The 16,086-nt window shown below is 39.8% G+C and overlaps 1 protein-coding gene across 1 annotated transcript in view; it reads right to left on the bottom strand.

The window, feature by feature from the left end:
* Positions 1-2,004: 2,004 nt before the first annotated feature.
* LOC120314356 (histone-lysine N-methyltransferase EZH2-like) overlaps positions 2,005-16,086 on the bottom strand; it is a gene marked incomplete at its 3' end in the record, with an annotated part of 71,086 nt that continues 57,004 nt past the window's right edge. The window contains exons 4-5 of the mRNA XM_039357368.1: positions 5,122-5,238; positions 2,005-2,125 (exon numbers count right to left, since the gene is read on the bottom strand). Coding sequence (XP_039213302.1) covers positions 2,005-2,125; positions 5,122-5,238 — 238 coding nt within the window. The remainder of the gene's footprint in view (positions 2,126-5,121; positions 5,239-16,086) is intronic.

Consider the following 16,086-nt stretch of genomic DNA (forward strand, 5'->3'; position numbering starts at 1 on the left):
CTGCGAATCCCTTGGACTGCAAGGCGTTCAAATTGGTCAGTCCTAGAAGAGATCAACTCTGACTGCTCTTTAGAAGGCCAGATCCTGAAGTTGAAACTCAAATACTTTTCCACCTAATGAGAAGGAAGGACTCACTGGAGAAGGGCCTAATGCTGGGAAAGATTGAGGGCAATAGAAGAAGGGGACGACAGAGAATGAGATGGCTAGATGGAGTCACTGAAGCAGTAGGTGTGAACTTAAATGGACTCCAGAAGATGGTGGAGGACAGGAAGATCTGGAGGAACATTGTCCATGGAGTCGCGATGGGTCGGACACGACTTCACAATTAACAACACCATCAACAAGTCAAAACCCAATTTTCTTCAGTCTTATTCTAGCTTTCTTTCTTTGCCAAATCATCTTCCATGTCCATGCTTTTGAGTCATCAAATAAATCTCCCTGTGTTGTTATATATATTGTTTGATGTAGAAAAAACCATCCAGTCGCCATTTTTTTTTAGAAGACTAACAAGTCTTATCTATAGTTTGGGCTGCTGGCCAAGTCTCTTTTAAGCAATAACAAGTTGTAATATCAGGTTTAGCCTCAAGATGTCGCCCTTATCATTTAAAGTTTTCTTTTAAATCCAAAGTTTTTATAATCTTTTCAGTTTTGCTTCTTTTTTATAAGTAACCCAGATCCTCAGTAAGAATAAAAAATGTTTTAGTCCACAAACTTTAAAAAATAAAATTCCAATTAGGATCAAGTTATTCTTACAACGTTTTAAACTCCCCTGGATAGTCAGTCGCCACTGTTTTTAGGGGGAGTGGTAAAATCTCCCTTCCCTCTCCACAGGGGGAAAGTACCTTAAACAGCTTATGCAGATAAAAACAATAGTTAGGATTCAAGAGAGGTAGACCTCACCCAGTCTCATCTGCACTGCTTTATAATTGCCTGATGGTAAGTGTAACTTCGACCTAGTGACAAGCCATATTGCTATGGACGGTCTTTCATCCGCCGGTTTGGAGGGATACCCCGGATTGAGTGGAAGGGCTACCGCCCTCCTGCGATCAAACGGGGATCCCCTCCTTGCTGGACACCCCTACAGGAAGACTTTTGATCCTTTCCAGGGTTCCCCGCAAAGTGAAACTGGACGCGGAAGATGGAGCTCACCTTCCAGACACCCATGGTGGCCACATCAGCAAACCGGAAGCCCTTAATGAATTTCTTTCTTATGCCTTTCATTTTCAGATTCTACTATTCTATGGGGGGGGGAAAGCTTGTGCTTAGAAGGGGGCACGACCTATGGGTCTTCTACAATGTATTTCCTTTGCTTTGTTCTACCCTCTTTGAGGTATGTTACTTGGGGTGTGAAAGGAATGTGCCTCCAGCCATTTATCGTATCTCCAGTTGGATGAGAAGAAGCCGCAGAGAAACCTGACAGCCTTGAGAATGGCACCTTATTGCTTGTTTCCCACAATAACTTAACACCTATGGATTGATTCAATTCAAACCGGATAGTTGGACATTTGGGCTGGGATTTGAAAGAGTTCTTTTAATGTAATGTTTCGTGTGGGAAATCCTCAGATCCTGCCTTATTCTCCTGCCATCAATACCTTCCAATAAAAGTGCCTGTTGAGATAATGCGAGTTTCAAGAGTTCTGCTTTCTTGGGAGAATTAATTGAGGCAGGCAGTACCAGAGGGCAGGACAAGAAACAATGGATGGAAACTAATCAAGGAGAGAAGCAACCTGGAATTAAGAAGAAACTTCCTAACCAATGGAACAGTTTGCTGTCAGAAGTTGTGGGTGCTTCATCACTGGAGGTTTTTAAGAAGATACCACACAATCACTTGTCAGAAATGGTGTAGTGGGTTGGACTAGAAGACCTTGAAGGTCCCTTCCAACTTTATTCTGATTCTCACGTAATGAATGCTTTTTCAGGAACAATGCATGATATTATATTTAACAAACAGACCATATCAATTACCAGGAAAAATGCTCAACAAAAAGATATATCATAACTTACCCCTATCTCCATGTACCTTTCCATCATAATTTTTGATTAATTCTTCAATAAATGTTCCATCCTGATCAAGCACTTCATCACCCATATAAGGAATGTTATGTAAAACTGTTTCATCCTCTACCTAAAAAAATATTGAAATATGCAAAACATTTTGCTTTTGTGAATAAAGATAACATGTAAATAAGGAAACAAAAATATATCATACAGAAAAAGTCAAAATGATATTCTGCCTTACAAATTACCATTGACAATATTTTTTATTATGGTAGCTGTCATGATCTCAAGTCTCTCTCCGCCACTTTCTCCTTCTCCCTCTCTCAGGAAAAGGCTGCTTCAAAAGGAAAATATTCTCTATTTTCTGACTTTTTTGTCAGTTTCCAGCAAAAAAATCACCATTTGGGAAAATGGATTTGCTTAATGTTTCAGTGATGAGCTTATAGTATGCTATTGCAGAAATAATAACAAAAGGAATAAATACACTAATAATAAAAAATTATAAATGTAGGTGGGCTGCCAAGTGTTCAAATTACATAATTACGGGAGCACTGCAACGTAACTTTGAAAACCAGCTGTAACTACCATTTCTTCAACACCATTGTCATAGTCACCAAAAGAATGATTGTTAAGCAAAGACTACATGTGGAAGGGAAGGGAAGGGTCTCTGTAGATTTTACTCTACTAGTCACTGCCAATTATTTCACCTCTATTTCTTTTTTAAAAAAATATGTTTTATTGATTTTTAACATACACCTTAATATTTGGTAAACGTCATGTTGTCTGGGTTTATGTTTTAAAAAAATCAATAACAATTAATTTCTATAATTCTATGATCCATATGATAGCTTTACATGATTTCCTCTTCTTCCAATAATATTCTCTTTTGCCAACCTTAAATTAATACAATTCTTATTTAAATAAATGACAATTAAATATAAACATTTTTCCTGTTTCTGCAAGTAATAACCACATCAATATAAAGCTTCTTTTCATTGATCATCTTGATTGCCTCATTATCAGTCCTGTTTAGATTCTTATTTAAATTTGTTTTCCCCAAATATTCAAAACTTTTCTTACTGGTTAAGATTTTCTCAAAATTAGTTACACTTAAATATTTAAGTCTTTTTTCTCATACAAGCCATCACATTTTTGCATTTCTCATATCTTAAAAAAAATAAGAGCAAAAAAAAAAGACAAAACAGAAAAAACATTTCTTATATATAAACCTTCCCAACATTTTTATATTTCTCATGTCAAAAAACCAAACACAAAAAAAAGAAAGAAGGCATACTGTATTACTTTAGGGGCTCATCCCTCTTAAATTAATCTTCATTTATATTTAAAATCTTTCTATTTCTTTAACCATATTCAAACAAATGTTTAATTTTAAATACTCCCTCTGGTAATTTCCATCATCTAATTTCTTAATTCTCACTTTAGCCTTTTTTTCCCCAACATCTTTCTTGTTCAATATGCTTCGGTGAGTCAGAGAGTCTTTCCATAATCTTATAAATGTTGTTGCAGGTACAAAAAGCCAAACAGGTAAGATGTTTTTATAGGAAGGTTTCACCCTTTCATGTTCATTGAAAATCTTTTCCTTTTTGTCTTTCTTGATTTTATTTATTATTTTTTGTCTCTCAAGATCTCATAATTCTTCTGGCAAAATCTATTTTACCAATTTTTTCTTGTCCTCAAACTTATTTCGTAATGTTAAAATGTAGTTTGTCTTTTCCATATCCAGAGTTTCTTGAAATTTGTTTCCCATCTGGATTAAGTCATATTTCCTTGTATTGTTAAATTCCATCTTGAAATCTCTCTCCTCTGTTTCGTAGTCAGTTGTCTGTTTTTTTCTGCTCACTTTCTATTTTTATTTTCTGAGAATTTTTATGTTGTAAACTTAAATTGGAGATGTATTCATTTATGTTTTCAAGGTTATGTTTAATTTCCTCGTGGTTTGAGATTATTGTTGTTTGAATTAGTTGCAACATAGCATAGATCTCCTTCTGGAAAGTTTTTTTTTTCTTGGTATACTCTTTTTGGAGATCTCTGGTTTTCCATGATAGCCAAAAATCAAAGTTTTCTTTTCTCTGCAGACAGCTTAAGAGTCACAATTGAGTTAGTATTTGTAATCCAGAAAGGTCAATTCTTTTTTTTTTTTTTAGAATTTATAATTATCACTTTGTAGAAATCCAAGATGTTTTCTTTTTGTCACAGCTATTCTTTGTTATTAAGAGATTGAAGGTCACTAAAATCAAATTTATTTTTTCCTGGGCTTTGCCAGTCTCTGTAGTAAAGCAGCTGTTGTTGTATATTTTCATCTGCCACTGGATTCAGCAACAGTTTTCAGAAATAGGCAATTATTTACTTCTATTTTCATGATATAAAAAGAAAATCTTAATAGATTCCACTGATTTCAAACTTATCCAAATTAAATCTTATAGTCTTTTCATTTCAATATATTTTTATTCCTCCTGAAAGGTTTAATTTGCCACTTCCATCTGCAGGAGGGTGGGGCAAAAGTCCCCCTCCTTCTCACTTTTGGAGTTTTTTGCTTTGGGGTTTTTTTCTTTTTCTTTTTTCAGGAAATCAATTTCAAAATAGGAGAAAGAAAATCACTGTTCTTACTCAGTTCCAAACATGTTGTTTACAGTCAGCTTAAAGTAGTACTGCCGATTTCTGGAGGGCTTTTCACAAACCGATTGACCACCATCTCTCCACAATCGGCAGGACTTCCTTCTGTGTGGCCTCTACGGGGCAACTTAAGGCCCAGTTAGGGTCCCTTGGCAGGCAGAAATCAGCCATAGGGAGTGATCCCTCAGCTGCTGCGCTTCTTCTGTTTCAATGCTATGAGCCAGCATGTCCAAAGAAATTTCTTAGGTTATGTGGCCAGCATGTCACAGAGTGCTGCTTCCTTCTCACCAAAATGGTAGGAGGAAACTTGTAGAAGACACAGTTAAAACTATTGAGCATTGATATTCTTTACTGTCACTTAGGAAATTTGAATTTACAACATAATATAAATCTGACATTCATATTTAGTATAATCCAGCAACTATATTTTACAAAGTATATTGATTTGATGATTTTAATTTCATAATTTTCAGGGTTATAATCACTTACCATAAAATTTTGTTGAAGGGGTGACCAAGAGTACATTATGGGAACTGAGGCAACAGCATTCAGAGTTTTGAGAGGAATAACTTGTTTTGGAAAGTCTAAGTCACTGCTGACAGAACACTAAGAGAAAAGATAAGTTATATAACTAATAGTAAATTGTTTTCAAATTAGATATAGCAGTAGCAAAAAACTGATTTTAGCAGAAAACAGTTTTCAAATATAATTTGAACAATTCTTAAGAAACATTAACAGAGATAAGTATACTCAGAACTACTGCTTTCACTCCTATGTATTTTCATATATATGAAATATTTATTTTATTTTTTTTCAATCATCTTCTAAGAAAACAAGGATGATAAATAGTCACGTAATGTAGAGTTTAACTGAACTGTATATGCTACTTAAACCAATGTTTCTTCTGGGAAGAGATGCATAGTGTATATGAATTTCATACATATCAAGTAGAGGAACCTTACAGATAGTCCTTGATTTATGACCATTTGTTTAGTGACTGTTCAAAGCTACAAAGGCATTTAAAAAAGTGGCTTACAACCAGTTCCCAAACTTGCAATTGTTATCAGAATCTTTGTGGTCATGTGATCAAAATTCAGGTGTTTAGCAACTGGTATATATCTATGACACTTGTGGCTTTCCTAGGTCACATGATCATTATTTTTTATTGAAAAGATTTATACAAATTTATTATTACAATACATTAACCCTCCCTCCCTCCCCCCCACCCCAACCCTCCCCCCTCACTTCCCGGAGCTGATTACAGGGTTAAAAATAAGCAAACAAATTCTAACTAAGCTTATCCAACTATACCAATAACCAAATCCCTAAAATACTTTAACTCAAATACAAACAACTCCCAATTTAAACTATAAGTTAATCAAAAACTAAATGATACTTTCTAATCCCATATTTATTCTGTACAAAATTTATCCATCTTCTCCACACCGAGATGTATCTTTCTTGTGAATGATCCTTCAAATAGGCAGAAATTTTGGCCATTTCTGCTAAATTAGAAACTTTAAATGACCATTCTTCTATGGTAGGCAAAGAATCTTTCCTCCAATATTGCCCAACCAATAACCTTGCCGCCATAATAAGATTCAACATTAAAATAGTTTCTTTAACATCACAATCTTCAATAATACCTAACAAAAACAATTGTGGTGTAAACTTTATCTTTCTATTAAAAATCTTCTGAATGTTCCACCAAATCTTGATCCAAAAAGCTTTTATATTTCTACACGTCCACCAAATATGATAATAGGTTGCATCTAAGCAACCACATCTCCAACACTTAGGCTGTAAATTAGGATACATGCGAGACAATTTTTGTGGATCCAAATGCCACCTATAAAACATTTTACAAAAATTTTCTCGTAAATTTTGAGCCTGAGTAAACTTCACATTCCCAACCCAAATTGCCTCCCATGTACCTAGTAAAATCGGCTCTTGAAAATTTTGGGCCCATTTTATCATACAATCTTTGACTAATTTCGTCTCTGAATCCAATTCCACTAATACATTATAAACTCTCTTTATATGAGCTCGACTTTGATCTCTAATTTGTTTTATCAAATTCTCATCTTCTAAAGTAATACCAACTTTTTGGTCTAAACTCTATCTATCTAACAATTGTCTATACTGAAACCAAAAGTAAACAATATTATCTTGCCTTAATTCATTTAACGATTTTAACTGCCATGATCATTATTTGTGACCTTCTCAACTAGCTTCCAACAAGCAAAGTCAACAGGGAAAGCTGGATTGACTTAATCACTGTGTGATTCACATAATTACTACGGTGATTCACTTAATCACTGCAAAAATGGTCATAAACATAGGTGTGTCTCACTTAACTACTGCTTCATTTAGTGATGAAAGTTCTGGTCGTAATTGTGGTTATAAGTCAAATATTTAATATGAAAAAGATCAACCATCTGCAAACTAAGCTGCAGAAATTAGTTTTCATCAAGAAAGTTTTTCCAAGATTTTTTCCTCACTTCTCTATCATATCAGCCTTCTCCTTTTTTATTTGATTTTGTTTTAATATTCACCACGATTTATAAAAGGAATATTTCTTAAGGCTTCTGTTTCTTCTCATATGATGGAGAAGAGAGCCAATTGCTTTATCACAATTACCAAGGGGAAAGCTCTACAGTAAAGGGATCATGGATAAGAGTTCCCAGAAATCAATTCTATATGTAAAAGCAAAAATGTTTTATCTTTGCCAGTTTTATGTGAAACTTATTTTTTTCCAGCTAAAAGATAAATACAGTAATGCAAACAGAGAGGATAGATGGAAGGAAATCCCTTAAATGTTGACATGACTAAGGTTTGGGGGATGTTAACATTGGTCTCTTATCATAGATAGATCACACTCTAGAGTTCTCTAGAGTTACCTTCCACTGCGAGGAAAAGCCTATTTGATTAGTCTGCCACATATAACTAATGGACCTAAAGGATTGGCAGAGAGAACTTGAAATTCTTTCCGAAGCTTTGGATCACAATCCTATCTGAGGCCTTAGTCACAATTTGGAATAAGTGAACAACGATGGACTTAAATCAGATGGTATCAATGAAGTCTCTGAGTGATCATGGAGCTCTCACTGATATTCAGAGAAACTTCAGGAGATGAAATAATATAAGAAACATCTAAAGTGCCATTGCAAGAAGACCAAAAATGAATTTAATTGAGAATAGGTAGGAATCTTAGGTATTATCTTGTAGCAATAAGATGGTGAAGCAAGCTTTCTTTCCCACTCTTATTGCATCTTCAGATAGCCATATTGTGGATGACCAGATACCTTCTTGATATGGGATGGAGAGAGAGAGCTTGCTGGGCCACTGTGATGATTTCTCTAGGTATCTGTCAGAGAAAGTGGACATGCTACTTGAGTTTTAGATCCCTATCCCTCCTTGTTGGTCAAGGCTTCCCAATAGGTGAGATGTCGTTAGTTCAAGTAGTTATTACTACTTCTTTCTAGTACAGGGTAGTTCCACCTTCCTTGAGGAGGCAGTGGTCAGTTACCTCTTCAAGAAGTTATCTTTGCATTCAGCAATATTGGAAAATTTTCATTAATTCTTTCTCTTTTTTAGAAAAGGGGAAAAACAGATCCTCAAAGTCATTTCAAACCATGAAATAGGCAGCAAAAAATTAATAATAATAATAATAATAATAATAATAATAATAATAATAATAATAATAATGACGACGACGACGACTGGATAATCAAGTGCCTAAAAATAACAGGAGTCAGTAGAAACATCAAAAACTTTGTGCAAAGATGGATGGCACAATGAAAGATACAGTTGATGGTCAATGGTGATAGGAGAGATTAATAGAGAAAATAGTAAAAACTGAAGGAATCAAGATGCCCTATGGAAATAATATCAAGAGTCTGAATGAAGATGATCAGTATACAGACCTGAGCATCCTTCAACTTGACATCAAGCACACTGAGGTTAGGAAAAAGGTTAGAAATGAATATATCAAGAGAGGGAAGATTTTAAAATCCAAACTCAGCAGAGGAAATACCATCAAGGAAATCAACACCTGGGCAATTCCAGTCATTATATATGTAGCTAAAATAGTGGACTGGACTCAAGCTGACTAAACAACAACTTTATTATCACTTTAAATGTGCACCAATTGGCATACATCAAAATGAAATTTCGTTGCATACAGCTCTCAAAGGGTCACCACCTTCAATATACACTCCTTGTTTATGGACAGCTCAAGTTTCAGATGATCCATTTTAGTCTCTAGGGAGCGGAAGACGGTAATGGAGCTCTATGTGGATTAGCCCTCAAATTAGCTTGTATTCCTGCACGACAACCTTGCCTACTTTCCTTTTTCTGATCCTGTCTCTTCCACCTTTTCCTTTAAGAGGCCGTGCTTCTTTTCGTCCCTGGAGCATGCTGCCGCCTCCACCAACTCCTCCAAAAGCCTCTCTCTCTTCCTCTGGGCCTGCCAACAGCCTCATCCATTTCCTTCGCTCCGTAAACCCTGGGACCTTTTCTCCTCTGCCTCCTTTGGAAACAGCCCTGAATTGCAATAAAATCCGTCACTGGGCCAGCAATCAGATCTTGCTGCTGGCAGAACAATTTCAAACAGCACCAACAACTTTTAAAGGTCTCACCAACATTTCCGAAACAGCTAGAAAATTGCCATGCCCACAGATTGTCGGTCATATGTTACCTTAGTTCCACCATGTTGCTCAAACACATCAAAACCTTCCTGATCATGTGGCCCATATCCCTTAATATCTCTCCCCAAACTTTTCACCTTTGAGAGCCAATTCAGCCACAGCCCATCCAGACACTGCCATCTTAGAACCAAAAGCCTTGGATAGGAAGACTAGAGAAATATTGACAATGAATCATGCTCTTCATCCTCACAGTGACATTGACAAATTCTACTTACCAACGAAAATGGGTGGGTGTGAAATTTTGCAAGTACATTAGATGGTTGTAGAAGAAAAAAGGGCATTGGAAGAATACCTGAAGGATAATGAAGAAGATGCATGAAGCTAGTATACTAAGAAGGCCTACTGTAAGGACCCACCCCTCTTTGCATCTTAAGAAGACAGAACTCTTGGAATCTTTCTTCCAACAGGCATGTTTATTAAGAGAAACTGGTTGCAGGCATTCTAGACAGGACTTGGGGACCAAGCCCTACGGTTCAAGGTTTTAAGGGGTCCCCAGCAGCCCAGCCCACCCCACCATCTTTCCAGCGGCAATCTCAGGGGTTACATTTCCACCCCCTTTTCTTCACTGCCAGTGCAAGGGAGACTTCAGAGAGGAGCAGATCAAAGCTGATGGCCCCATTGTTAGTCCTTTTGGTGAAATCCACATTCACTCCCCTTTGAAGCTGTAGTGAAGGAAATGAGGGCCATAAAGCCCCTTTCTTCACCCCCCCTTCCCCTTCATCGTATGACAGAATCCAGCGAGGGCAGAAATGGGGTTTTCCATAGTCAATAACTAGAGATGAAATATAATTGGATTCTGACATTGTGCCCCCTTAAAAATAAGATAGATCCACCTGAAAGAAACAAAACAGGTATAAAAGTTAGTCAGGCTTGTTAGGATACTCTGTGTGAAACTTCTTTAATAGCTTCAGGGCTCTGACATGACGTTTATGGACCCACTCGTTTTGTGAGGCAGGGAGGTGTTTCCATACAACTAGGTACTGAGTCGTTCCATGATATCTCCTAGAGTCTAGGATTTCCTTTATTTCAAAGTATTGTTTGCCCTCCACCATGACTGGAGGTGGGGGGGGGATTTTTGGCCGTAACAATGACTGATGCTCTCTTTTCAGCAAGCTGCAATGAAAAATTGGGTATATTTGCCTTAGATTTTTGGGTAATTCTAATTCTACTGTTACTGGGTTTATGATTCTTTTAATTGGAAAAGGCCCCATATATTTTGGTCCAAGTTTTTTACAGGGTTGCAGGGACTTTAGGTATTTTGTAGATAAGTACACCATTTCTCCTATAATGAATGGTGTAGGATCAACCCTTTTTTATCGGCTTGTGCTTTGTGTGCCTCCTTAGCTTCATCTAGGGCTTTTCTAACTATTGGCCAGGTATTTTGTAATTGTTCCATCCATTCTTTCAGTGATGGGATGGTCGATTCATTTGGGGTTAATTCTGGCATGGGGTTGAAACTTTGACCGGTGTAACCTGTGCTGGAATGGACTGCATTATTGAGGCAACTTCTGCGAAAGGGAGTAAGTCTGTCCAATTAGTTTGCTGAAAATTAAGAAAACATCTTAAATATTGCTCAAGTACTGAGTTCATTTTTTCAGCCCCCCCCCCATTTCCTTGTGGATGATGGCTAAATGTCAGTCCCTGAGTGGTCCCAAAAAGGGATAAAAATTCCTTCCAAAATGCAGACGTAAATTGCACTTCACTATCAGAGATGATGCGCTGGGGTGCCCCATACAATCTGTAAATGTGCTGGACGAAAAGTTTCGCTAAGGCTTCTGAGGTGGGAATCTTTTGGCAAGGAATAAAGCGCACCTGTTTGGAAAACAAGTCCGTGACCGTCCAGACAACAGTATTTCCATTGCTTTCTGGCAATTCCACTATAAAGTCCATGGCTATTTCTCTCCAGGGGGCTGAGGGATTTGCCACTGTTTGTAACAGTCCGGGCGATTTCCCTTGCAACCTCTTTGCAGTTGCACATTTTGGGCAGCTGACCACGTAGCTTTCTATGTCCTTTTTTATGGATGGCCACCAAAATTGCCGTTTAATTAAGTGTAAAGTTTTCACAAATCCAAAATGCCCTGCTGATTTTGTGTCATGGCAAAGCTGCATGAATGTGATTCTTTGGGTTGTTGGTATATATAACTTTTCCCCTACCCAAGGCAGCCCGTCTCTCATTGTGCACACATTTTTGTTTTTCTGGAACCATTCATCTGTTTCCAAACATTTCCGGAATTCAATTCCAGTTTGGCTGTCCAGTTGTGGTTTTAATTTAGCATAGGTTCTGGTGGTTACTGGTGCTGCCAGTTGTGACTCTGCCATCATTGGTTTAGAGTCTGTGGCTCATGTGCGAGATAGTGTATCTGCCAGGAAGTTCTTTTTCCCTGGCAAATGTTTGAGCTTAAATTGGAACTGGTGAAAATGCTGGAACCAGCGGACTTGTTTGGGATTGAGCTTCCTGGGCGCTTTCAGGGCTTCCAAATTTTTGTGATCAGTCCACACCTGGAAGGGGATTTTGTTGCCTTCAAGGAACTGTCGCCACGTGAGTAATGACCAACGTATCCCGTATGCCTCTTTCTCCCATACGGGCCAGCGCTGTTCTGTTTCCGTGAGTTTCTTGGATGTATATGCACAGAGTTGCAATATCCCTTCATCGTTTTCTTCTAATAGAACAGCCCCCACTGCCACATCACTTGCATCCGCCTGTATTACGAAGGGCTTATCCATGTCTGGGTGCCTCAGTACTGGTTCGGCAGAAAAAAGTCTCTTTAATCTCTCAAACGCTGTTTGGCACTCCATTGTCCATGGTAATGGTTGGCTATGTTTTACTGAGATGCTCCCTTCGTTTTTAGTAAGTTAGTGAGGGGCAGGGCTATCTGGGCAAATGAGGGGATGAATTGGCGGTAAAAGTTTACAAACCCCAGGAAACTTTTTAGTTGCTTTCTTGTGCGGGGTGGTGCCCAATCTAATACTGCTCTGACCTTCTCTGGGTCCATTTCAATGCCCTGGGGGCATATGTGATAACCTAGGTAGTCTATCCTTTCCTGCTGGAATTCACATTTCGAGAGTTTGGCATATAGATGGGCGGCTCGCAGTTTCTTTAAAACCGCTCTGACTAGGTTGACATGTTCCTCTTTTCTTTCGGTGAAGATAAGAATGTCGTCAAGGTAAACAAGGACCCCCTTAAACAGGTGCTCCCTTAGAACGTCATTGATTAATTGCATAAATACTGCGGGGGCCCCTTGTAATCCAAATGGCAAGACTTTGAATTGATAGCACCCCATGGGGCAGTTAAATGCGGTCTACCATTCATCCCCTTCCTTAATCCTCACGCGATAGTAAGCTTCCCTTAGGTCTAGTTTAGAAAAAAAAATTCCCTTTCGAGAGGTGTGACAACAGGTTCTTCATGAGGGGCAGGGGGTATAGGTTGCTTTCACTGATTGTATTCAGGGCCCTATAATTCACGCATAAGCATAAAGAGCCGTCCTTCTTCTCTCTAAAGAGGACTGGGGCAGCTACTTTAGGCTTGGCTGGTTCAATGAACCCCCTTTGTAGGTTCTTCTTTATGAATCTCTCCATTTCCTCCTTCTCCTTTGGGCTCATGGAGTATAATCTGGGCTTCGGGAGTTTTGCCCCAGACTTGAATTCAATAGCACAATCTGTGGGTCGGTGAGGTGGGAGGGAGCTCATCTGCCCTCTCCTCACTGAAAACCTCAGCAAGATCTCTGTATTCCTCTGGTATTTCTTGTAGTCCCTTCTCCTCTCCCATGGATGCTTTTTCTATTCTTGATTCTGGTAGCCCCCCTTGGGATTTTAAGTCCTTAGGGTCCCCCTTCAGGAATTTGATTTCTGTCATCCCTCCAATTTACCCAGGGGTTCCATTTTTTTAACCATTCCATCCCTAGGATCATTGGGCATTCCATGTTTGCCCAGGGAGAGGTGTATCGGTAAAGTGGCTAGGGTAGCTGGCAACCCCCCTGCTATGGATCCATCTAACTGGCCAAATGAGATTGGTTGTTCCAGTCTCCTCGACGGAATGCCCAGATTCCCCACTAGTGTCGGGCTAATGAGTCAGCGGGTGCAGCCAGAATCTATTAAGGCTTTCACCTTCACGGCTTTGGGCATGGGGGGAATTAATATAGTCACTGTCTTGAGGATGGGTGCGATGTGTTCGCCCTCCAAGCTGTCATCTGAGGTGTCCAATGACCCTGCGGTGTAGGCTGGAATTCTTTCCCCCTGATGAGCAGAGGTGGGGGGTTCCACAATTTCCATCATTCTCATGGCAGTTTCTTTTGGCTTAGCTGAAGACTTTCCAGATTTGCTGATTGGGGATCTGTCTGGATTGTGCTGGGGGGCTTTGGAGCGGCAGCTCGATGTCCTTCTCTTCTGCACTTGAAACACCCCATTTGCTTCTTGGCTGTAGCCAATGGTTTCACTGGTTCGTGTGTCAACTCAGGCGGGGAGCAGCTCCATTGTTTTCCTCGGCGGTGCCTCTTCAATATGTCGATCTCTGCTTCCTCTGAGATGACATACCATTCCTCAAATTGGTGTGGGTCCCCTCGGGACAGGCAAGCGTCATATAGGTCATAATTTAGTCCGTCTTTGAAATGGCTACGGAGGATGTCTTCTGGCCAGTTCAGTTTGCTGGCAATGGCCCGGAATTCTTGTGTATATTCAGCCACTGGGTGTTTGCCTTGCCTCATCGTTTTTATCCTTTCGCGGGCTTTGCGATCAGCCAGGGGGTCTTCAAATCGCCTTCTCAGAGAGGACATGAAATGGTTGAAGTCGTTAAGCTCTGGGGCATTGGAGTCGTGCAAGTTCACCACCCAGTCTGCGGCCAGTCCGTCCAGGGCAGATTGCACGATCCAGATGCGGGCTTTGTCACTGGGGATGTCCCGCCCGTATTCCTCCATGTAGCTGAGGACTTGGGTTAGGAAAAACCCCAAGCGTGTTGGCTCCCCCTTGAATTTGATGTCCAGCAGCGGGAGTCTTTGAATGGACCGGTGCCTTTGTTGTCGGTGGTAGTGTGTTCCATCCAGATCGCCATCTGTGGTTCGGTAGGGGGTGGGGGCTACTGGATCAGCAGATGTCCCCGGGGCTGCAGGTTCCACTTCCCCCTCGGTGTCTCTCCCTTTGCGACTCCAGGAGCTGGGGCGGCCGTAGGGCTCAGGATTCTCCTCTTCTAGGGAGCGGAGAGTTCTCTTCATCAGGTCAATAGCTTTCTCTAGGATCCAGTCCGAGTACAATGCCCAGTTTTCTCCCTCTTCACTTGCGTGCAGGGATTTCTCCATCTCCTGCTTCCATTCTGGTTGCTTGGCCCCCTGTCTCAGGGTCACCTTTCTTGATTCCTTTCCCCACTCGCTTTTCTTTCCAACGCCCATTGACCAGCGAGGCTTGTGGTCCCGTGTCTCCACCACTTCTTCTCCTGAGGAATCTGACCTCTCGGATCCCAACATCCGGCAAGGTTCCAGTCGGGGCAGCGGCTCTCTTTCCAGGGAGTTTCCCCTCTTTCTTGCTCCATTGTCTGACATGGTAATTTTTTGCAAAATTCCCCGCAAGGGTCTCCCTTCCAGGTGGATTAATTTTGCAAGTCCTATCTAATGTAAGGACCCACCATCTTTCCAGCGGCAATCTCAGGCGTTACATTTCCACCCCCTTTTCTTCACTGCCAGTGCAAGGGAGACTTCAGAGAGGAGCAGATCAAAGCTGATGGCCCCATTGTTAGTCCTTTTGGTGAAATCCACATTCAATCCCCTTTGAAGCTATAGTGGCCATAAAGCCCCTTTGTTCACCCCCCTTCCCCTTCATCGTATGACAGAATCCAGAGAGGGCAGAAATGGGGTTTTCCATAATCAATAACTAGAGATGAAATATAATTGGATTCTGACATCGCCTATTGAGTATTGGAGAGACCAAATTGTCCTATAAAAAGGAGCAAGGAAGCACAGGAAGACAAAGCATTACATGGCCAGTACATTAAAAAAAATAGCAGGGAAAGCAGATAATAACAAGACCTGGCAATGGCTAAGAGCAGGAAAGTTGAAGAAAGAGTTAGAGGAGCTAATTCTGGCTGCACAACACCAAGCCTTAAGGAAAAATGCATACCAAGACAGAATTAAGAAGATAGCAACAGATAGCAAGTGCAGCCTCTGCAAAGAAGCTAAAGAAAGAATGGATCAGCTGCTTTGGTGCTGCAAGAAAATTATACAGACTCACTATAATGGCATGACAAAATCCAACAATAATGCATTGGAAGATCTGCAAAAAAACATCATTTGCCTGCAAGCAAGAACTGGTGGGACCATAATATAGAGAAAGTAATAGAAAATGAAGAAGTTCTCTGGGACTTTAGATTTCAAACAAATAGCCACCTGCCACATAATATCCCAGACTTAATTGTCAATAAGAATGAAAAAAATCTGAATAGTGGATGTGGTAGTACCTGGAGAGAGCAGAAAAGAAGAGAAGAAACTGGAGAAGATAGCAGAAAACAAAGATCTGCAAATAGAAACAGAACAACTGTGACAAAAGAAAGCAAAGATAGTACCAATAGTAATAGGTGCCTTGGAAGAAGTAACACTTGAACATTGATAAATTTACCATTAGCCAGTTGAAAAAACAGCTTTATTCAGAACAGCTTTCATCCTGCGGTAATATCTGTAACACTATCAAAAATCCACATCTGTCTATCCTAACTCCTTGGGAAGGACTCAATAGGTGGACAAAAATGCCCAATCCTGTCTGAACA

Source organism: Crotalus tigris, unplaced genomic scaffold, assembly GCF_016545835.1.
Source record: "Crotalus tigris isolate CLP2741 ecotype Arizona unplaced genomic scaffold, ASM1654583v1 scf7180000018914.237226, whole genome shotgun sequence".
Classification (NCBI taxonomy): Eukaryota; Metazoa; Chordata; class Lepidosauria; order Squamata; family Viperidae; genus Crotalus; species Crotalus tigris.